General features: G+C 37.8%; 1 protein-coding gene across 1 annotated transcript in view; it reads left to right on the forward strand.

Annotated features, from left to right (window-relative positions):
- LOC122159778 (amyloid beta precursor protein binding family B member 1 interacting protein) overlaps positions 1-23,313 on the forward strand; it is a 57,834-nt gene that overhangs the window by 14,560 nt on the left and 19,961 nt on the right. The window contains exons 3-10 of the mRNA XM_042817635.1: positions 308-395; positions 2,170-2,462; positions 6,672-6,749; positions 7,523-7,682; positions 10,863-10,984; positions 18,160-18,234; positions 19,487-19,630; positions 22,397-22,507. Coding sequence (XP_042673569.1) covers positions 308-395; positions 2,170-2,462; positions 6,672-6,749; positions 7,523-7,682; positions 10,863-10,984; positions 18,160-18,234; positions 19,487-19,630; positions 22,397-22,507 — 1,071 coding nt within the window. The remainder of the gene's footprint in view (positions 1-307; positions 396-2,169; positions 2,463-6,671; positions 6,750-7,522; positions 7,683-10,862; positions 10,985-18,159; positions 18,235-19,486; positions 19,631-22,396; positions 22,508-23,313) is intronic.

Below are 23,313 nucleotides of genomic sequence, written 5' to 3' on the forward strand. Positions count from 1 at the left end.
CAACAGCCCCAGCCTGTGCTTTTTCCCAAACCATGCCCAGCTGTTGCCTGACAAGAGTGGCGTTTGCATGGTTCGACATTGTACTGGGAAGTATGCAAACCACTGAACACCTGGTATGAGACAGTGCTTTGGTCTTGTCTGTCTTCAGTTTATCAGTCTAGGAATAATCTCAGAAACTAGTGCGTTCCATTCTGTTTCTTGAAAAAGAATTGAGTTAAACACATCTTGGTAACTAATTGACAGATGTTAATGTCTGTAATAGTAGTTATATCATTAAAACACTTTCCTTTTTCTTTTACCTTAACAGAGTTTAGGAGTGGAAAATGTACAAACTCCATCCCCCCAGGTGGCCAACAAGGAATTCAGCTTTACTGTAGGTTTTAAGGATTTAAATGGTAAGGAGTTGAATGGACTCTTTCATTTTTTTACTTATTTTAAATACCTCACAGCAACAAATGTGACGAAAAGCTTCAAACACCTCTGATCTAAAAGTATAGAAAAAAGAACTGCTTTGCTGGAGCAGTGGTATGTTTGTGTGTCTCAGTTTAGGAAACTTCAAAGGGACCAAGTGTTTTTAAAGGGACGTTGCTTGGTCTTACAGAAGAATCAGACTTTTTACTATGTCTGAGTGTAGAGGGAAAGCAAAAAAATAGAAGTCGTCTGAAGTATTTTCAAAAAGGCAACCTTTTGTGTAAAGATTAAACTTAATAGAAAACTATCTCAGTGTGAAGTCAGAGCTGCGGAAGCATTTATTTCTAGTGGAAGTACTGGCTTCAGTTTCTTCCAGTTTACATTATTTATTCTCATTTTGGCTTGGACTGTCACTTCTGCTGCTTGCTCCCCTGACAAACTGAGTCAAGGAATTGATCTGAGCTTAAAAATGTGCTCTTGTGCTTTTTTTTTCTTTTTTTCTTTTTGCTGGGGGGCTGCTTGTTTGCATGTTTCCATTTATTTCAGCTGATTTCAACTAGTGTTATTTTGTAGAATGAATTTGCCATTAAGCTACATTATGCCATAATATCTCTACCAGAAAAGTGGTTAGAAATATAAATAGAGGATTGTAAGGCAGCTTTTCCACTGTAAAAAAAAAGCTTATGAAAATACACTGTCAGCACAGCAGGTAAAGCAGAGGAAACTGAGATGGTCCAATGACACATTCACTTTGTTTGATGAATGATCTATTCTTTGTTGAAGTATTGTCATTTTTAATGTGTAGTTCAGAGCTTTCCATCTCTTTCCAAAATTCCACTTAAAATGCTACAATTTGTGATTCTTTTTTTGAACTGGCCTCTTCAAAGTGATTTAGATCACTGAATGCAGTGATTCTTATAGAACCCTTCTCTTCTAGAAAACTAAATTAACCTACAGGATGTTATTCCAAAGTATCTCTTACAACATGCCTAGTTCAAACAATCTAAGAACAAACTGCATATGAAGTTCCATAACGCAGTGTAAGATTTTGTCTTACACTCTGACAGAATAGCAGAAATACTGTAACAAAAGTTACAATATTTATATCTGTTTGATAAGATGATTTCAAAAAAGAGACTGTTTTGTTTGTTCTTTTCCTCAAAGAAAGGATCCTCAAAATCCTGCGTATTACATGAGGTATGACACAGAGGTTGATCACACAACTACAGATGTGCTGCAAACACATCTGGTGATTTTGGTTCATAATAATTTTAAATCTATAGAATAGTTCTAATATATGAAAATGTTCTTTATCCAAGTATCAGTTAAAATGTTTGCTGTATGTTGTAGCAAAACTTGCTGAGTATTCTTGCGTGTACTAAACACTGGGTAAGTAAATAGCGTAATGGGAGTGAATTGGATTTCTTGCATCCGTATCACTAAGCATGTGCCCATAAACTTTGTTGAAACAGGGTCAGATTTCATAAAACACACAGGTCTGAGACAATATCAATGAAAATGAGACTTCCTGTCCTGTTTAATTTGTATTTCTAGAGTTCCTTGTACTCAAAACTTCAGTACAACCAGAATAATATCCATTCCTAAAGCATGTTTGTTTTCTTGAACCTGTTCAAAATCCTTTCCCATAACCCTTATATCTTACAGTAACTATGTCTCCTGTAATTTAATCTTCACTGAACTGGTAACAGATTTTTTCATTGCCTTCACTCTTGATGTATTTTTTCGTTTTCTATACAGAATCTCTAAATGCCCTAGAGGACAAAGACCTTGATGCTTTAATGGCTGACCTTGTAGCAGACATAAATGAAGTTGAACAGAGAACTTTACAAGCCCAGAAAACTTCTTCTGGCAACCAGCAAAGTGTGGCCACTCAGCCTCCAACAGGCATGGATAATGACTTTTATAGTAAATTAAGTCCCTGTGCTACCATTACGAGAGAGTTTAAGAATGACTTGCCCCCTCCACCTCCAGCCCCCGATTTAGACCTTCCACCACCACCACCACCACCTCCTCCCGAGCCACTCAGCCAGGTAAGTCTGAGAGGAATCTTGTTGCAAGAGCTCAGTAACTTGTAATTTTAGAATTGGATTTGCATTGGAACAACTGTGGGTATCCAGTAAAATCCATGTATAAGTATCTTAACTAGAGTCTACTCTAACAAAACAGCTATAAATTCTTTTATTGTGAGTGTGGCAGTTTCTGCCAGTTCCTGGACATACTGCCCATTCCTTTTGCATTTCTAATAGCCATTCTAATAGCCCAAGACAGACCTTAATCACTGGAAATGGTTTACTATAGTGAAAGATTTTTACTGATTTATTTTTTTTTTAATAAGTATTAAAAAAATCAGTTTTATCAGTTAGTGATGATCAGTTGTAATGTGATGATCAGTTAGTAATGGAGTGTTTCACTTTGACATCAGTGCAAAGGATGGCCAAATATCCCATCATTTTGTGAAGCTATCACTTTGTTTACTGCAGTAAATGCTACTGCTACTGATGAGAAGGTTCTGTGGATGTTTCCCTTAGCAGTTGCTGAAATTATCAGTGAGTGCTACTTATAGACATTTGACTTAGTGATATGCTAAAATTTCAGTTATCACAACTTCCTCCATGTTTGTTTTTCTTGCAAACCTGTTTTGACAACTGAAGTCACACATGGCATATTTAGTACAAGTATTTAAAGTTCAGTTCTTTGACATGAGATTGTGGATAGGGAGATAAGAATTTACCCTTTCAGTCCTGCAGGGAGACTGTGTGTGTTAGAATAGTGATGCAGTCCAAAAAATATGAGTCTGAAATCCTGAAAAGTCTTAAAGTGTCTCTTTGAGTATTCGTGAGCACATAAAATAAGGTGGAGAGGAGTTGTTTACACTTAGGGAATGGAAAGGTTTTAGGGAGAGTGAAAGGTACTCTGTCAGCTGGCGCAGAACTGTACCAGTCAGTTTTACCTAAAACCGTGGGCAATTCATTGCAGCTTAAAAGCCTACACAAACTGAGTATGAATTACCTCATTATCACTGCTGCCTCTGCTTTTAGCACAATACAGAAAAAAAAAAAAAAAGCAAAAGAAGCAGAAAATTTTTTAGGAAGAGGACCTTGTTGATTATACTGGATAAAATTTCATCTTATGTACAGGACTTTTTAGTGCTTGGTGAGAAGAATGAAAATTGGAAACATGGGAGGATCTTCACCATTTCTCTGTCTCGAAGATAATAGTTAACTTCTGATCTTAAAGGAGAATCAACATTTATAAGAACAACAACTAGACTTAATTCAGAGGCTGAAATCTTTTATTTAGCTATTCTTCTTCTTATTATTATTATTATTTTATATTTATTTAACTGTTATTGATACAGAAGAGATTCTGTCAAGACAAGCTCTGTCCATTGTATTACAAATATATCCCCATCTTGGTTTAGACTGGTGACCTTTAGGGAAGTACCAAATTTCTGAATAGTCTGATTTGGGAGCTGAGCAAGCATGATCTGAAAGGGTGCTTGGTTAGGAGAGCTAAAGACTGGCCAAACTGACAGGCTCAAGGGGTAATAAATGGCTGGTGACAAGTGGGATCAACTGTGGAGCTTGTCCTGTTTAACATTTTTGTCTGAGCTGCTTGACACCATCAAGAATCATCTGCAGGTGCTCCCACTGGAAAGGAGTTGATGCCCTTCAGCTGCCAGATTGGAAATGGAAAGTGAGCTGAGGTAGAAGGAGCGTGGCCAGCAGACTGAGGGAGTCATGATTTGTTTCTTTTGGCACTAGAGTGAAGCCACACCTGGAATACTGTAGCCCATTGTGATTGTGAGCATCTCCAGCAGAGATGCTCCTGGAACTTTAATGAGGATGTGAAGTGATGAGGTCATACTGATAGAGCTGTGCTTGTTGAGTCTGGCAGAGGGGGGATAGGGAGTGGTGTAGTGACAACCTGAAATACCTGAAGAGAGCTACAAAGCTGGTGGAGCCAAATTCCTTCACAGCAATGGGAGACTGTATAACAAGGGGTAAAAGCTATGTTTTGTTGCTTTGTAGCTTCAGACAGGGCATTAGAACTTTTTTCATTCTAAGTGCTGGTGTAGGACTGAAACAGGTTACCCAGAGAGTTTATTGGTTCTCCATCTTTGGATTTTTTTGCTGAGCAAAGCCATAGCTGACCTGATATAATGTTGGTAACACTCATGCGTTGTTCTGGGAGTCGAACTACAGACCTCCAGTGCTCTCTTCCACTGACACTTGCATGATGTGTTTTAGAGGTCACTGAAATCAACTGTGCTGTGCTGTTCCATTCCTTCTGTGTTGTATTGAGCTCAGCTTTTACAGAGTCAGGTCCCAGGTTGCTCTGCTGAAGCTTGTTTTCATAGCTGTTATCCTGTGTAACCTGAGGGTCAACCAAGATTTCTTGACTGAAAAGGGGTTACACTTGCTGAACACAACTGGAATTTTAAATGCACAAGTGCAGCTGAAACTCACCTCTGTCTTTCTCAGTTAAAATGTTACTCTGGGACTGTGTACTGAGTTGAATCTCTAGTAGCATCTCCTGGTCTCTTTTCAGGTACAGGAGGAGGGCAGAGAAGGATGAGAACAGGAAACAGAGGCATTTCTAAGGAATCTCTCTGCAATATTGGTTTTCCTCATTAAGGCACTGAATCTGCTTTCTGTTGCAGTTCTTGCCTCATTTTCTGGTACAGACTGTGTTGAAATACTGATGTTGTTCCTGCTGTATGGCTTGCTGTCCATGCAGAAAATTACCTATAGGGCTATTACACAAGCTGTAACGTGAATGATGGAGGTTATAACCATTTAAAATAAGTGTGAAAAGGCCTGATTTCAAATTAGTATTTACTGTCTTTGTCAATGAGTATTTGTTTTGACATTATATTTCTGCTCCACAGAATGATATGCCACTGTAAATGGAAAATTTTGTTTCATCAAAATCCACGTCTAGCCAGGATTCTTGATAGGTGATTCCTGAACAAATCAAGACTGACATTTTGTTATGGTTTTGTGTAGTCAAATGAGCAGTGTTAATTATTCCCATTACGTCTGTGATACTAAGGCTCTATTCTATAACCTTTTACTGTGACACAATTAAAGGTATACCATTTCTTTCAAAGAAATGGAGAGCTGTCTCATGAGTTTCCATCAACTCTGACGTATATTTTTAGAACTGTCTGTAAGCTAAATAAAGCTTCTACATTTGTATGTAGAACGTGATATTATCTGGATAACTTTTATGTGTTTCTATTTGAAGATCCAGAAAACACTGTGACAACATCGTAGAGGGAGAATAAAACTTCTAACCTGTCGAAGCGTTTCTTTAAAAGTGCTACAATTTTTATCTGGTAGCTTATTTACTTTATATAACTTTCTTCATATTGAAAAAGATGAAGGTTGTGAAACTTCCTCACCTCAGATGAGAAGTCTGTTTGTTGCACAGATTTGTACAATGTGTGAATTCAGTTCTGTACAGGTCACATGCAAGAGAAACCTGAATTATACCTGCCTAAATTTATCAGCAGAAAGTCTACCTGCATGGTGCTTGGACTACTTTAGTTAAGATGCTTTTCCTGCTTCTTGCAGGGTAGTGTTTCTGAGATGGTAAGAGGAAGACCACAGTGCAAAAGGCTGTTTACACTTCCCCCTTCTGAACAGTGGAAGAACTGTGGAAGCCATTTCTATCCAACGGTTTCAGTTCAACCACAGAAGCTAGTTTGGGATTCTTGAAATTTCAGCATCTCTGAACTGTAGGAGTGCAGATTTTCATGCCCTTGGAGAGGAAAACACATATGTGAATTCTTTGCCTGGCATTCATAGTGGAGGATTTGGCAACAGTAAAGAGTCCTGAAGCTCTCTTTCAGGTTGCACATCTTATCTTATGTTTCTGATCTCTTGTGGAATATTAGGGGAATCGGTGATAAAATAAAGAATCTTTAATGCATCAAGAGGGGTGTCAGTCAGGACACATAGAACAGTCCCATTCTCAAGCATTCCTGTATCATTTGAGGAACAGCTCATTTAAGGGTGCTATGACTAGAAAACTAAATGGAGAACTGCACTTGTAAGTCACAGCTTTGGTGGGAGGATTTTAATTCAAGAAAATTGGGAATTCCCCATAACTATGCAATTTCTCACGGTTTTCCTTATGTTCTGGATACAAATAACAGGAAACAACTCTTTTCAGGTGTATGTAAATTGCTGGCCTTACTTAACAAGTATAGGAATTATTTTGTGTCTTTTCAGGAAGAACAAGAGGCGCGAGCTAAAGCTGACAAAATTAAACTTGCATTGGAGAAGCTGAAGGAAGCTAAAATTAAAAAGGTGAGCATTAAAATAGTGAAATAAGAGCTACCAATTACCTGTTATCATTGTTCTCAATAATGAAGATCTTAGTAAAAGCCATTAGGCTTTTTTATATTTTGTCTTGAACTTGAGACATCAACAAACTTTCAGTACTAATGGAATATTTGAAGTACTTTGTAATATATTTGCAGTGCTTTATCAGGTTTTACATACTTCAGCATTTTCTTGTGTTGTTCCTCTCTGCAAAGATGCACACAGTTTCTTGTTTAACAATTGCTTCACAATATAAAGGGACAATGAGTGTCTTTCAGCCAATGTAACAAACTAATCTATTCGCTTATTATTGATTTCAGGTTAGTCAGTTGGCAGTTGGAAAAATTTGTTCTTCTCATGTAAAACTGAATTATATCTTTCCATACTAGTAGCTTTCATTAAAGACTCTGTGTCCTTTTCTATGTGGGTTTCTTATCAAGCATTTTCCTTAATTAGAGATACAGTAGATTTAGAAAAGAGATTAACTTCTGCTTTTTCTCCATAGCAATTTCACTTTTCGTGTAGCAATGCACAGGGTAAAGTTCAATTTCCTTTTTTTGAGAAAAGATCTTTATTTTGGTGGCAATATAATGTCAGAGCTTCCAATCTGTTTTATTCTCTGGTCTCACTGTGCCACAGGATGCCTTTGAACCAGTAATAACCTTCAGCCTTAATCTTTCTTATTTGCATTAGCAGATTCAAGTTAGCCCGTTATTTGCTTCTGAAATTAACTGAGCCTTCTGTGACTCTGTCCTCAGCTTGTTGTCAAGGTGCACATGTATGATAACAGCACAAAGTCACTCATGGTGGATGAACGCCAGGTGACACGGGATGTTTTAGACAATCTCTTTGAGAAAACCCATTGTGACTGCAGTGTGGACTGGTGTCTGTATGAAGTCTATCCAGAGCTGCAGATTGGTAAGTGGTGTAGCAGTAGGGTTATTTTTGAGCATATATTAAGTAGATACATTGCATCTTATGCTAATTTTGAAATGTAATAACATTTCTTCTGCCTGTGTGTCTGCTGGTATGGAAAATCCTAATCTAGAAGCTGAAGGAGGATGCAGGAATACACTTGGGCCATTCTTACTCTAAAATCAAGCCTTCCATTTGTCAGTGGTGCAGGCTGCAGAAGGCTTCTCACTCAGCACTATTTCCACTGTTCAGATCTACACAATCTGAAAGGATCACCTGAATTTTACAGTGTTTGTTTGGGAGTGACAGACCCAAACACACAACCACTCAATTCTACTCTGCGAAGAGAAAATGCAGTGCTGAAGTGCTGTCAACAGACTGCTACATACCAAACAAACAAACACTGTCATTAAACAAAACTCAGAAGCATTTCAGTCATCTCTGGTGTTTTTCTCATCTGATGGTCCTTTTTTTAAGCATTGTTGTGAACAGAATATTGCTCTTCTTTGGGGGTGTTGCTCTGCTGATGATACCTTATGATTTAGGGAGTAACTACCCAGCCCTCTGGGCTCCTAACAGACAGCTGTGCAAAGCATGTACATTATCAGTTGCGAAATAAGGAGTTTTGTTTCAAAAAGACTTCAGTGTTTGATCAAGAATGGAGTATTCTCTCACTGTAAGTTAATTCAGAATTTTTTATTGTCTAGGCTGTGAAGGTATTTACATCAAAAGAAAACAGAAAATCGCCACAACTTTCTTTAAGAGTAGCATTCGATAGAGAAACTGGAAATTGTCAAACAGGCTCTAGCATTCTTGGTTTACAGACTCACAGCAAGTATACAAAAATACACAAAGAAAGGTGAATATCAATATTGCAATTCAACAGAACCCCAGGAAAAATCAACCTGCTGAACTAAAGCAAAGAAATATAAAAATAGCTGGAAAAAGCCTGACTGCTCATGAGCAAGGAGGTACTCCTCTGCTTATAAGAACAAAAGAGGCAGTAACTGCCTGTCTGTTCTTTCTACTCCATTAAGATGATGCATGAAGATTGCTGCATTCTTTTGTACCAGCCTATCTTAATAAAGAAAAGACTGGAGGTGGCATTAGACCCTAGAGGTGTCACAAATTTCACTGTGAATAGTTTTAAAGTGCTTTCTTATCTTAGACAGTTGCTTCCTCTTGTATTTTGTAACTTGGAAAAATGTGTCTGAGTGTTAAGATGACGACATATATTATTGTATTTATGTTATGAATATTACAGAGAATGTACAGGGGTGTATTCAAGGTCTTGATAGACATTTTTTTAAATTCCTCGTCACACAGTTATAACCAGAGATACCAGGGAGAGCAAGTGTTACAAACATTGAAGTGAGAAGACCTTTTCTTTAAAAGTAAAAATTGATATTGCTTTAATCCCTGCTAAATCTGGTGCTTTGCGCCCTATTAATACAATAAAGAGTTGTTCTCATAATGAGTGAAAACTATTCTAAAATCCAGGACAGAAGAAGAGTAGGAAAAGAAATAAATCAGTAGTTTGGAAAAAGTCTGTGAACTGCTGAGGCAGAGGCCTCTCACCAGGTCCAAATGAACTGGGAATGAAGCCTTTCTGTTTGCAATTAGAGAATTTCCATACGGGTGCAATGGTACACATTCTTTTTTCTGCTTCCACTGTATAACAAAGTTAGTGTTAAATAAGGAAAAAATGATAAAAGTATAAATCCCCCCCACCTTACTCCTTCTATTTGCCTCTCTTTGGTACTCCCAGTGCAATCACAGCAGGTGAGTAAGTTCTCTGTTATGACTTAGAATCATTTTGCAGTTTTCCTGTAAGACAATGTCTACCCTTCAAAAGGTTACTTGGGTTTAAAATCTGTAATAACTAATGCCTCTATTTTAATATATATTTAATGTATTGTATTATGTAATGTACATACATGTTGTATATTTAATAAATTTATTAAGTATACAAGCATTTTATATATTGCAGAAATATCAGTTGTATTGTGTAAAGTATTGTGGTTGCTTTTGTGCTAACAATTGTGTACTTGTGAACTGGCCCTGAAACCAATCCCAATTTGTGATTTTTTTATTCACAAAATTTAGTCACACTGGGGCATACTGACCTCTTTCCAAAGTAGAAGGAAATACTACTGAAAGTCTATATAATATACGCTTTCTCCTCTGTGCCAGCCAGTCTAGGCCATTGAAATATGTAATCATCAAAGACCGCTGATGTGGGGATACAGTTGTTCTCAGGGAACTCCAACTTAAAAAATGAGAGCTGGTTGAATTCACTGCCCGAAAACTGAATTTATAGAAAAATGCAATTTGAGTCCTTTCAAAATTACCTGTCAAATTATGCTGAATTCCTTTTCCTTCCGAAGGGCTTTCTGTGTCTGTTCAGTTGCTTTATATGTGAAACCCTGGAAGGAGAGATCAAATATTACCTAACCTCAGCTTGGCAGGTGGCTTTTATGGGTGGAGGCCCTGAGTTCAGATCAGTTCAAGAAGGGAGAGATCTGACGGTATGTCATACATCTCCAATAGATTACTGCTGAGATGCTGAGTGAAACAGAAGATCTTCACATCAGTTTGTACTCTGCCTTTCTATTTCCTTTGTTTTGACACTTGTTTTTAACACAGTTGCCTGAAACAAAAGATTTCAGTTTTAGCACATCAAATTTTTTTCTGGTGACAGAAAGCTTTCCTTTTTCTTTTTTTTTTTTTTTTTTTTTTTATTTCAGTTAGTAAAACAATGTGAAAATAAATTTTTAGGGTTTTTTCCCCAAATCAGAAACTCTGGTGAGAAAACATCTCTGGTCATACTGAAAAAAAAGCAATAAGAAATTAAGGCTAATAAACATGAAGGGCACTGAGAGACATGAATGTAACCATCCACTCCTAGTGGATCACTCTTTCCGTCCTTTGCAGTCTTTGGGCGACAGCACAGAATGCAGGAGGACTCCAAGTCATGCTTGAGCATGCTAGACTTCCTCTGTAGCTGATTTGCACTTCCACATGACACTATTTCCATATGGATTTGCTCACTTCTGTGTAGAGGAAAAAAGAGCCAATTCTGAATGAACATCAGATAATGACTCCACTCTGACATAGGAATTTCAACAGCCTCAGCAGAAGGGAGAGTCTGTATGACTTACATTATCCTTTTTGTCTCTCCAGAAAGGTTTTTTGAAGACCATGAGAATGTTGTTGAAGTGTTGTCAGACTGGACTCGAGACAGTGAGAATAAGATTCTATTTTTGGAGAAAAGTGAAAAATATGCTTTGTTTAAAAATCCGCAGGTAAGATGCCATGGTATTTGGATAATGATGTCATTTTGTCTTTGTGCAGCCTATTGCATTACTAATTTGTTTTCAGCTCTGTTCTAAATTACTTATTTCAGCTGAGTTCTAAATCAGAGATAACTAAACGTGTGTTTTCAGGAAAAAAAAAATATTGAATGCAAGGATTTGAAAACCCGTCCTTTCTTTTCTATTCTGCTACAAGTTTTAAAATCATGTCTGCACGGGTTAAAAAATAAGAATTTTTTAGAAAAAAAAAAAGAAGAAAGATGTGTGTACTTCACCACTGGTGAAGTTGACTTGTTGATATGGAAGATCTGCAAAAACCCAGCCTTTGTCAGTGCTGTAGTTTCCACCGTTGTTTCTAATGATAAAAATCAGTACTGCCTTGAAGGCCCAGTCTTAGTCAGTTATGTGTGAAAATTCTTAAGTAGTATACTGAGTACCAAAGGGAATTATCTATATTTCGTTTAGACTGGGAAAAGGACTGGGTAAACACTACCATTCTTTGTGCACTAACTTTGCGAAGTGAGGATCTGTATTTCACATAGATTTATTCACAAATCATTTCTTTCTTGCATTACTTGGTTGAAACCATGTTTACAAATACCTCAGTACATACAAGTGATGGATTCCGTCCTGACCCTGTTATCTTATTGAGCATCCTGAGGGCAGCAAGAAAAAATGAGAAATTTCAGCATTGCTGAAAAAATAAATACATAATTTGGCAGCAAATCTCACCAAGGTACCCGTTAGGAACGTTTTTTAGAGTGAGACAGTGCTTCATATAAAATCTGCAGAGAGGAAGTGCATAAGAATTATCCACAGTCAGGGAAAGAAAACTTATCCTGGAATGTATATAGATTGATATTGATTTTTAATATGAAACAGCAAAGCAAAGTTTGAAAGTAAAGCATACAAGATGACTCAAGATGTCATACTACTGCACATAAACATACTTAACAGTATGAGCAGAGGTTCAGTTGTATATTGTTGTACTGATGTTTGCTGTGGCTAAGGGCAGGGCCACCTGGGAAGTAAATCTTAGATGAAGATTCTAGGTATTTTGATTGCCATGACTTCTTAAAATAAACACGACCTAAACCAAAAGCAGAATATGAATCTTAAGTCTGCCCTCCTCAGGACACACTGAGCTTGATCTGGATGGGTGTAGTCTTTGGGCTCCTGCATCTCTGTGATAAGTTCAAAAACAAACAGCCTAAAGAGACTGTATCAGTTGTGGCTATCATACTATTGAAATATTTTGCCAGTAATGAAGTCTAACCATCTGTCAGGCTCAGTAAATTCAAACACTGTGGGACATGCAAAATAGTACAGTCATATCAATAGTTTGTCTTTCAGACAGAAAGTAAGCAGTATTGCACAGAGAGAGCTCACGAAACATGGTAAAATATAGAAGTATAGTGTATAGAGGAGTTTGGTTGAAAGGGACATTCAGTGATCGTCTCCATGTGCCTGACCTCTGCAGAGCAAACCAGAAGTTAAAGCGTATTTTGAGGACATTGTCCAAATATCTCTTGAACACTTATTATATATGGTACATAATCTGGTCTGACTCCCTGAAAAAATAAACCAAATGGAGGGGAGGGCAGTGTATGTGATTGTGTAGCAAACTACTTATGGAAATTATGATATAACCACCGAGAAACTGAAATCCAGTGCTCTGATACAGTATTCTCAGTACGTTCAGCCTCATCCCCCTAGCTCAGGCTATCTCAGTGTTGCTTCATTCTGTGAATACAGAAATTGCAGAATGCTTTTTTTATATGAAAAGTGATAATGCTGCAGCAGCAGGATTCTTTGTGTTATTCTTGTTTAGTGCTTATTCTGTCAGAGGTTATCTGTAGAGATCTGTAACTTGCAGACGTTTTTTCTGGGGGAAAAAAAAAAAGAAAAAAACAGCAAAAGAAACAAATTCCAAAGTTGCTTAGATGCATACAGTTTATTCATAGACAAATTAGTGATACTAAGTTTTAATCGCAGAGGTTTGGTACAATGAAATGATTTTTTAAAATCTAGCTATAAAAATGTCCAGATGTGAGCCTCCAGAGAATGTCCATGACCTGTGCTAATATTAATTCTTTCTGCAAGCTAGCCTATCTATCTGGTGCAGATTAAAAAACAATCAATTAAACGTGTTTCATTCACAAAGGAGGAACTGAGGTTTTGGAAGGCGAGGTTTATCTGCTGTGTCTCTGCTAGCAACCTGCTAGCTAACGCTGTTGGCTGTTTTGGGAGATTGCCATCTTGTCATGCAGTCTTCTCTAACATTTAACTACAGCTTTGTTCCATAAAACAATTTTTGAAGTCTTCAGAACACATTTTGGAAAAAACATTTGCAAAATCCTCAGGTCTCCTCCCCCTTCTTCATCATGACAGACACTTCTGCTGCTTCCTCACTGTGTTATAATTCACCCTGCAGAGAATTCACAGCAAAAGACTGTTCCACTAATGGCACTGGTGATTCATCTACAGAGATGGAACGTCATGACTCTATGACTAAAGAGTGAAACAAAAATACATACTGGTACATGTACAGATAAAGAAAACCTTTGTGCTATAGGAAAGGCTGGCCTTTGTCATGCAGTTGAGTGATGCTCTGTGTGATGCTGCATTTGACTCCTGAAGGGGAAAATCATCAGATTTTAAGACTATTTATTTTTTAAAAAGTTCAAGGAATTATTCTTAGCTAATAGGGACTAATGTAGGAAGTGTTTTTGCTTCACTGTGACAGTCTAAACTCTTGAGTCACTCCTAGAACACCGCATTTGATTTTCTAATTAAATGGACTGATTTTCTGTGTGTCTATGTTGCTGATAAAAACTGCCAGGAAAATATTCAAATGATCCAAGTGACACCACGTGCATGTTCCTTCTGTAATTTCTGTAATTTGGGGACATTATTCAGGAAAATGTAAAGAGATCTGGGTGCAGTAAGTGCTTCGTGCTTCTGCTCCCACATTCATAAGCCAAAAGCAAGAAACCTGCCCTTCAATGGAAAATCCATTGAATTGAATGAGGATTTTACTTCCTCAAAGCAATATTAAACAGCACAAGGAGATGCAGTAAGAAGTTGTAATATCTTTCGTATCTAGACATCTGTAATGAGCTTCATTCTTGAGTATTTATTTTGAAGTCTGTGAAATTGGACTGGTATCCACCAGGTGACAGTTCTGTTTTTTAACCACTTTGGCCAAGCTTTAAGAATCATGGTTTCTCTTGCTTTTTTTTTTTTTTTTTTTTTTTTTTTTTTGTCTCCACTGTTGACCCAGGAAGGAAACATAGAAGGGTGGCAGAAACCTGACTGTTCAGCATGCTGGCAAAGGCATGAAGAAACAGAAGTGAGGAAAGGGAAGTGTTTTTTTTTGCCGCTCTCCCAGTCGTTAGTAATCATAGCTTCATTTTCTTCTTAGTGTATTTGTGACCATAGTGTAGTTTCAAGTTGACCATAGTGTAGTTTCAAGTTGAAGACACTACGTAGATAAATATTGTTCTGCCTTGGGACAGTTGCATAAGCAGACTTTGCACAGTTTAGCTGTTTTACAGGCAGCTTTTAATCAGCCTGTTCAGTGCTTTGTTAGCTATATCTTTGGTTATGCGCATCTTTCATTTGTTCCATGTTCCCTCCTCCTAAAACACTTGAAGGTCATCATCCTCCAGGCATGAAAAGTCAGATGGAGACATTTCTTCATATTATAAAATCAAGCAGAGTTTTGTGGGCTTCAGAAGAGCTTTGCCTTTAGCTTCATTTCTTTATTTACATTTGTGCTCTCCAGAGCAATTATTGGCATATTCTAATAATTTTTATGTGCATTTGGTTTAGGGGGCACATGTATCATGATACAGGTTGCAGATATGACCACCTCCTCATTTGTATTTTTATTCTGTACAAACCATGCTGCGTTCTGCACTCAGCTGAAATAGGATACGTGTAGCATGCCAGTGTGAGCTCGCCAGTTCTTGATTCACCACAGGTGCATTTTGGATGAGGGTAATCAGGCAGCTCATTGCATGAAGGAGATAGATGCGAGTACAGAGCAGCAGCTTTATTTGCTGCATGGTGTCTTCCATCTTTCATTATCACGTGATGGTTATACACACAAGAATAATCTGGCATGAATTTTAACTACTTTTCCACAAAAAAAAAAAAAAAAAAAGATGACTGTATTCCACAGTGGAAAGGTTGTATGCAGTGCAAGGCACAAAATTAACTTAGTCTGGCCATAAAATCCTTACAGGAGTTACTTTTGTGCATGTGGTCATCAGTTAGTTTTGCCAGCTTCCTGTGTGAGCACAGAGGGAAATGTGAGCATAATGTCCCCTGATTATGTCATTCCTGGCTGTCAGTACGTGCTGAGACTGCCCCTGTAGCTCTGCATTAATCTGACTCAGGTAAAAGGGGATGGCAGAGATCTGGCTTTGTGTCACATTCAACTGATGCAGTATGTGTGGGCATGGGGAAGAATTCTTAAAGAACAATTGATTACTCATCTCTAATCCAACAGTAGGAAAAATTTCTTTTCTTTGAGGGTAGTTAGACACTGGAAAATCTTCCTAGCAAGATAGCTGATGCTCCTTGCTCAAATGTTCAAGATGCATTTGGATAATGCTCTTAGTAACATGCTTTATGTTTGGGTTAGCCCTGAAATGTTCAGGCATTTGGACTTGATGATCTTTGGGGGTACCTTCCATCTGAACTGTTCTATTCCATTCCATTCCGTATTCATAATCCAAACAGAACAAAGCAAAAGCAATGGCAGAATGTGCCTTTATTATAACCACTTATGTTTACTTTCTTATGTTATCATTGTAAGAGGGTGAATCCATCCTGTTAACTAAGCTCTGCTTAAGTTTTTTCTGTTGAGAGAAAGACACTGTCTTTTGAAGTAAAACGTAATTCTCAAATTTGTAGACATATGCTGAAAGCTACCCCGTTGCCACATCTTGTCCCATTAAGACATGACATCCCAAGCCAAACATGCTTTTCTCAGTGGTATCCTCAGCCAGGCAAGAGCTTGCCTTTTATCATGCCCTTTGACTACTGGACTTGGAATGATGTCTTGTGGACACATGTGCTTGCCTCCCATGGGATGAGTTCTTCTGATGAAAAATAGGAGACCACACAGTGGTAAAATAAGTACAGTGTACAGTCTGCTCCTCAGGTCTTCAACCACTGACAAATAAAAAGCACCGTGCCCTCTCAAATTCCAGGGCCAAGACATAAAGGAGGTAATCAGTAATAAATGAAATTTGTATTGACAGGTGAAAGATGACAGTGTACATCTGTGTAACGTTGATTTATGAAAAAGGAGCCTTGTTAGAGATCCTGCGTGGATAATGTTACAAACTTTCCATCTTTACCACTGATTGTCAGTGCTGGGTGGTCTGTGTTTCTGCTAAATAAATGCCAGATGCTTGAATATGAATCAGTTATAATCAGAGGAGCTTTGTTTCCTTATTACCAGTGTGCTGGGGACTTGACTAAGCCAGATGAATACTCTCCCCACTCGTAGTAGAGTTGATGACTCAGGCTTTGTTGAGACAGTGACAAAGTGTACTTACCTTGACAAATTGTCCATGTGTATGCTGGGGGGGGTTCTACAGTGTCTTTACACTGATCAGTAAGAAAAGAAGACTTTCAGCTTGCATGTCCTTCTGCTTTCTGCATCTATGCTAAAGTCCAGAGGCCCAATCTAGCTTAACGGTGCCCTCTGAGGTTTCTTTTCGTATCTTCATCAGTGAAGAAGCGTGTGCCCACATCAAACAAGCACGCTGTGATAAGGCCCCGGAGGGAGTGCTGTTGTATATATGAAGGGCTCTAGGCTACAGCAGCTCACGGTGGTATCTTTCTTCCAGTGGATTGGGTGGAATTGTTATTCACTCAGACCTATGGTTTTGGGCTTCACAGGCAGGCATCGCAGTATGAAATACACTGAGAATACACTTCCAAGCAGATTTTGTTTTGAGTTGTTTTGTGCTTTTTTTCTGCTATGAATAATGTGTTCTGATGCAGTCATGAAGCTGTGGTCTAAAATATGCTTGCATACCTTCATCTCTGGACTTGAAATGTATGTAGGTATTCTGGAGCCAACGAAGTTTTGTTGCATATCCTGCATATAAATATTTATGTATTTCCTAGTCTGTCAGTGGCACTGAATGTTAAAAGTCTCTTTTCTGTTCACATCTTGACATCTGCATAGGCTAAATTGCAGGGTGTCTCACTTTCTCATGTCCCCTATCTCACTTAATGTGAATTTTTAGTACAGCAGTTTTTTTCAAAAGCTGTCCTTGAGGTCATCCACACCTCTTTCTCTCTTGGTGCCCCTCCAAAAGCCATCTGCTGTGGCTTGCATTCTTGCAGACTGTTCATGACACTGCTTGAAAAAGATGTGGTTATGTGGAAAGGCAGGGTTTCATCTCAGATAAACTTTTTTGCTATAAACATGGTATGATGGCAGGGTAGATATGCTGCTTGTTTGTTCCATATAAAGTAGAAACAGCATATTCCTTAATGTATGTATTTCTTATTTGTCTTTTGATAAGGCTTTGCAATCATGTTGTAGCTTACTCTTTGTTGATTTCTGTCCATGTAAATACACTGCTACGTTTTTGTAATTTTGAGACATATGTATTTCTGATAAAACAGTAGGTAAATTCTCATTTTTCTTGCTACATAATTATGCCTTCTGTTATGTAAACTTAACTGCTTGACTAATTCAAGGGAAATCAGTAAGACTGTCCCATGCATCCAGTGTTTTCAAGTCCTGTGTGCACTTCCGTTTAGCAGGTGATCAAACACGAGAGCTTTGAGCGTTATAATTCTGATCACAGATCCACGTGCTACTTGATGCATGGCATAACTCCTTGACCTATCTGCTTCCTTTATGCATAGTTGCCTTACTATCTGTAGGCAGCTGGTGTCTGTGCTCTTGAATTACCATCAAAATGAAGAATTAAAACTCATCAGCAGGCAACTATGATTAAGGTTTTGTGTAAGAAGTGTCCAGATAAGAACTGTCCATATGCATCTGCTGAATTATTAGTCTGCATATTCAGTATCAGAAGATTGAACACCTATTGAATGGGTTTTATCGAACTGATTACTTGTATTGATATCTTTTTAAAGAATATGAATTTTGTTTATGTCTTTATCAGAATTTCTACCTGGCAAACAAGGGGAAGAATGAAAGCAAAGAAATGAATGATAAAAGCAAAGAAGCTTTACTGGAGGTAAGCCAGCTTTCTAGGTTGATAATGGAAAGGCCACCAAAACTGCCACCAACTGTATTTGCCCTGTAACAACAGTGTTCAGCTCTTTGTGGGCAAAAGTGTAGAAACAGGAAGTTCTGTGATACTCAGTAATAGCAGCTTTGTGTCTCAGGTTTAGTATTTGGCTTTTTCTTTACATCTGCTGTTTGCCACTAAAAATGCTTATTTTATCTTCTGTCAGAGAAATTAGTTTAGTGGAGAAATGTATTTGTTTGGTGTTTCTTTGAAAAGCAATGACACGATACCAACCAGTAAAAGCAGTATTATACAACTACCAATAAAATAAACAACTGCACCACACCCTTGTGGCTTTCTATTAGTAAGGCTGATCAGTAGCAAACAATTATATTTTGCACTAAAAACAGATGTACTTCTCACTACCTCAAATCATGAGCTGTACTGCAAGAGAAGGAGAACCTCTGCAGTTTTACAGGAAGTCTGTTTAGCCTGTTTAGCCTTTTGCCTTTCTTGCTAAGGTTTTTCTTCAACTATATGCTTTGTGAGAAGGAAATCCAGAGTTATGTGAAAGTTACATGAAAGATTACCACAGTTTTACTGGTAAGCATTTTGGCTTAAGTAAAAATTCAGAAAAGATGCCTTTCTTGGTTGCCTGAGGATTCTCTTTTTTAAAATTAGTACACCAGGTGCCAACCAGCAGAAGTCCTGGTAAATTCTCTTAAGTGTGTTGACATTAAATATTGCCCAACAGTAGGTACCTCAAGCAAACAATGAAGTGTATTTCCTTAAACAGTGTAGTAAATTCTAGCATGTATTTATAAGTGAAAGTGATGATAGATGTTTTTTCCTAAGTGATTTCTGAAGATTCTCTTGGCAAGTATATTTCTCTACAAAATTTATGGATAGAGCAATAGAGAAATAAAAACAGCATTACCAAGTGTTCTGTTTTATTGCGTCCTCTAGGTGCTTCTAAATCCTTTGTAGTTGTTTTTGTGTAACCCTTTGGAGAACAGAGGGTTTACACATCTTCTTTTCCAGTGTGAGCACCCCCAATCTGTACGGCTGAGTTATTGCTTGAGCTTGGAAAAGTTTCCCGCCTAAGGTGTTTATCCCCCTGGTAGCTGCATTCCCCATGTTAATGTGTTCACTAACCCAGGAAGTGTCTTTATTTTTCAAGAGAGCATTTTTCTACTGTTTATTATTAGGGTAATGCTTAAATCCATTTATTTTGTGTTATCTTATTCTTGTTGCACAGGAAAGCTTCTGTGGGGCATCTGTCATTGTGCCAGAGCTTGAAGGGGCACTTTATTTAAAAGAAGATGGAAAAAAGTCCTGGAAGAGGCGTTATTTTCTTCTGCGAGCTTCTGGAATTTATTATGTACCCAAAGGAAAAACCAAGGTCAGGAAGCCAAATAATCCTTTTAGCAATAAAACAATTAACAGAGGTGAAAGTGAAGAACTCCCAGGGTGGCATATAAGAGCACTGGTGCATCTGAGAGAGAACTCTTTTATTGTTTTGTTGTTTATATTTTTGTTTTATTTTTAAATTTGACTGCACCACTTGTGCAAATATTAGAATGTAGTCCCTGGTTCCTCTCACGTTTCCCTCCTTCTGATTTCCATGGAGAGATAAAAGCATTAAAGAAATAACACTCCACCGGAAATCAGCAGGGGGAAGAAAAACAGTGCAGCATTCTTCAGCTGGTGTTATGCTGCCAAAGCACTTCACTGTTACATGAGTTCCCCGTGGAAGAATATTTTAAAAATTCCGAACTAATTTCTTGTCACAAAAAAGTGGAGTCTGACTTTGTAGGCTACCGACTTCTTATGCCAAAAAACAGCATGAAGAAATGGCATGCATTTTTTTCCTACAGTGATCTTTACCTAGAGAATGTCGTGCTTTTTACAACTGTGCTTTGAGTTGAAGGAAGTAAGGCAGAAGCTTCCACCTGAAAGAACTGATTTGCTGACATTAAGCATTGCCAAGTATTTAAAGTGTCTGAATTGCCAACACTGAAGAAGTGGGGGAGTCCTGAGCATACTGTGCTTGAGGGAGGCTGGCCTCTTTTTTCCACAGGATAAGGTAGAATGGCAGCTTCTGGGTCTAGTAGGTTGTTTTTGCCTTTTTTTTTTTTTTTTTTTTTTTTTTTTTTTGTATTCTGAAAAACATTTCTGTTACCACCTGCAGCTCTGCTTATACTTAATATTTGGAAATTCTGATGCTGATGACAGAGTTTTACTATTACAATTTGTGCTGTAAAACTAAATTCTCCCATTTCATGACTAGATTAAAAGGAAAAAAACAAAAACAATTGATAGGTTGTAAAGAAAGTGCTGCTGCTCCAGTGACCTGTGCTTATAACCAAATCTCAGTGAAATACAGACCTAGATTACCTGGCTGCCTTCACAGCAATTTATTGTGACTTTATCTGACCCTGAGATAGCAGTTTTCCGTCCTCCAATTTTCTTGCACACACACAACTTTCTATCAATTAGGACTTAGAATTCTATGTGAAAGTCACTTGAAGTAGACTGAGTGTAAGAACAGTCAAATGAAAAGTCCATTTGAGGCATTTCCTTGTAGCCTGCCTCCATCAACAGCCAGCAGCAGGTTGAGATGGTATGAAGAATGTTCATGCGACTTGCTGCAGTCATTCAGTTTGGGTAAAGTGTTTTTTCGGAATACAGAAGCAAACCCTTAATGGGCAATAATGTCTTCAGCTGGTGCAGCTGTTTTGAAATCCAACATGTAATCGCATTTTCACTTGTTATAATACTGAAAAGCAAAAAAATCACTCATACCTTTCTTTGGCGCTTCACTTTAGCTATAAAATACCATACAAACCTTCAAAAATGCAGGAACAATTCCAGACACTTTAATACACGTGTCTCCAGGCACCAGTCATCACTACCATTTTCGTTCCTTTTTTCACTGTTACCCTACCTATCCCATTCAAAATTGTGCTGCTAATGAGTATGGCCGCAAAACAGCAGAATCAAAACCGTAGATATAATTTTGAAATGTTTATGTTAGTTATGTTTTTTTGTCTGATCACGTTAACACTGGAGAAATACTAGCAGTAAGTGACTTTGTCCCTTGCATGAAAATAATGAATGCATTTGTGTTGGTCTTAATTGCCTAAAGGAAAGGAACAACTCCTTATTTATACTGTGTGGATTTGAGCATGTTTGTAAACTTGCAGTAATGGAAAATCGTAAGTTTATACAGTCAGTGACAAAATCCCTGACATGAACTTTGGGAAAGAGAGGGAGAAGTCATGTCTACATACCATATGGAGTGTTTTCTCATTAAAAATCTTACTTGCAAACTCAGTTTTTAAATGCACTATCATAAATAAACCCAACTCAAGGGCATATTGTAGTGAAACAGTAAAAATGAAAACAGCGTAGAAGAACCATCACATGTGGAAGTATAACCCCATTCTTAGGGGTAGGGAGGGTTTGTATTTTCACAATTTCCTGATTTCTCAGTTTAACCAACAGTGTCTGTATGACATGGCTATTTCTGCATTTCCACTCAAAGTATTGCAAAATGTATGCTTTTTATGCAGAATTCTGTACAGAAAAGTGTACCAGTAACAGAAACCTTGTTACTTAAGCAACATATTGTGCTGAACAGAACAATAACGATGCCAGGAAATTTGAGAAAATTCAAAGTAAAACAGATGAAATCTGTTTTTATTTCCTAATGAGAGCTTACATTTGTTACATGTATCAAAGAGAATCAAGCTCCCAAATCAGTTTAGAACCCCAAACCATCGTTCTCCACTTGGAATTATAGGGGTGTGGTTGCAAGATCTGTGTGCATTTTACAAAAGTTGATTCTTACTATGGTCTTCTGTTTGTTTTGTTTTTTTTTTCTTTAGCCATAAGCCAGAATCTCCACACAAAGCAATAATGCGTAGCAAAAGAAGAAAAAGAGCAAAATGTTTTACTGTTATGTGTTATTCCCAATATGTGCTGACCTTCTTCCAAATGTCAGTTTAATAATGCACGCTCTTAAAATTAATCCTTCTCCAGTCAATTTTATGACAGTTAAAAAAAATAAAAAGCATCAGTGTTCATACACTTGAAAGTCCCTTAATGAGTGTCATGTCAAAAGTTAATTTGTTCTAACAATGCCATGCTTGGTTTTTATTTATAGACATCCCGGGATCTGATGTGCTTCATTCAGTTTGAGAATATGAACATTTATTATGGCTCTCAACACAAAGTGAAATATAAGGCACCTACAGATCACTGCTTTGTCTTAAAGGTAATGTACAAGAAAAATAAGTTCTGCAAAGGTCATACACAAATTATTGCAAATTCAAAAGTACTTAAGTTTCAAGCTCCAAGGAGCCTTACGAGATTAAAACAACCCCGTGATTTTGCAGAAGGTATTCTCTTCTTCATTTCATCCTCAATCAGCAACATGTCTTTACAGTCTTCTGAATTGTAGGGATTGGTAGTCTTGTGATGTATGTCTACACTGTATCTGTAAACTTTTCTTCAGAACAAGACTGATTGTGCTTCCAGTGACTCCTCAGGTGACTGAGCACATGTGGACAAATGACTCACGAGGCAGTTGTATGGTGAGAAGACTGGCAGTTCCTAATGCTGACCTTATGACCACTTTTATGTCTGCTTTTTATTTGCAGTGTAGTCATACCTGTTGAATAGGTTGTTGATGTGAAATCTTGGCTGAATAGACATCTTCGGTGGCATATTTTATTGCAAAGTTACTTGTAGCATCTAGGCGAAAGGCACTGTTCGTGCAGTCATGAATTTATTGCTGTTGAGGTAAGAATCACACGGCTGCTTCTCCTGATAGTAACACTGCAGATAGGCTGGGAATTCCCTGTTTGTTTCAGGAACAGAAAAGCCCATGTTTTTCACATAATTCAGGTGGCAGAAATGAAGCCTTGAGGCTGCAGTAGTTAGGGCTTGTTTTTGAGACAGAAGATAATATTGTTGGTTCTTCTCTGTTTAAGGGCCTGTGTTGCAAGTCAGATACTAAAAAACGCAATATCTTGCTATCTCAGAAAGAAGGCACAGGAAGCATTCACATCATAAGTTGCT

Source organism: Centrocercus urophasianus, unplaced genomic scaffold (genome assembly GCF_019232065.1).
Source record: "Centrocercus urophasianus isolate 14NV4802_14NV808 unplaced genomic scaffold, USGS_Curo_1.0 seq_16, whole genome shotgun sequence".
Lineage (NCBI taxonomy): Eukaryota > Metazoa > Chordata > Aves > Galliformes > Phasianidae > Centrocercus > Centrocercus urophasianus.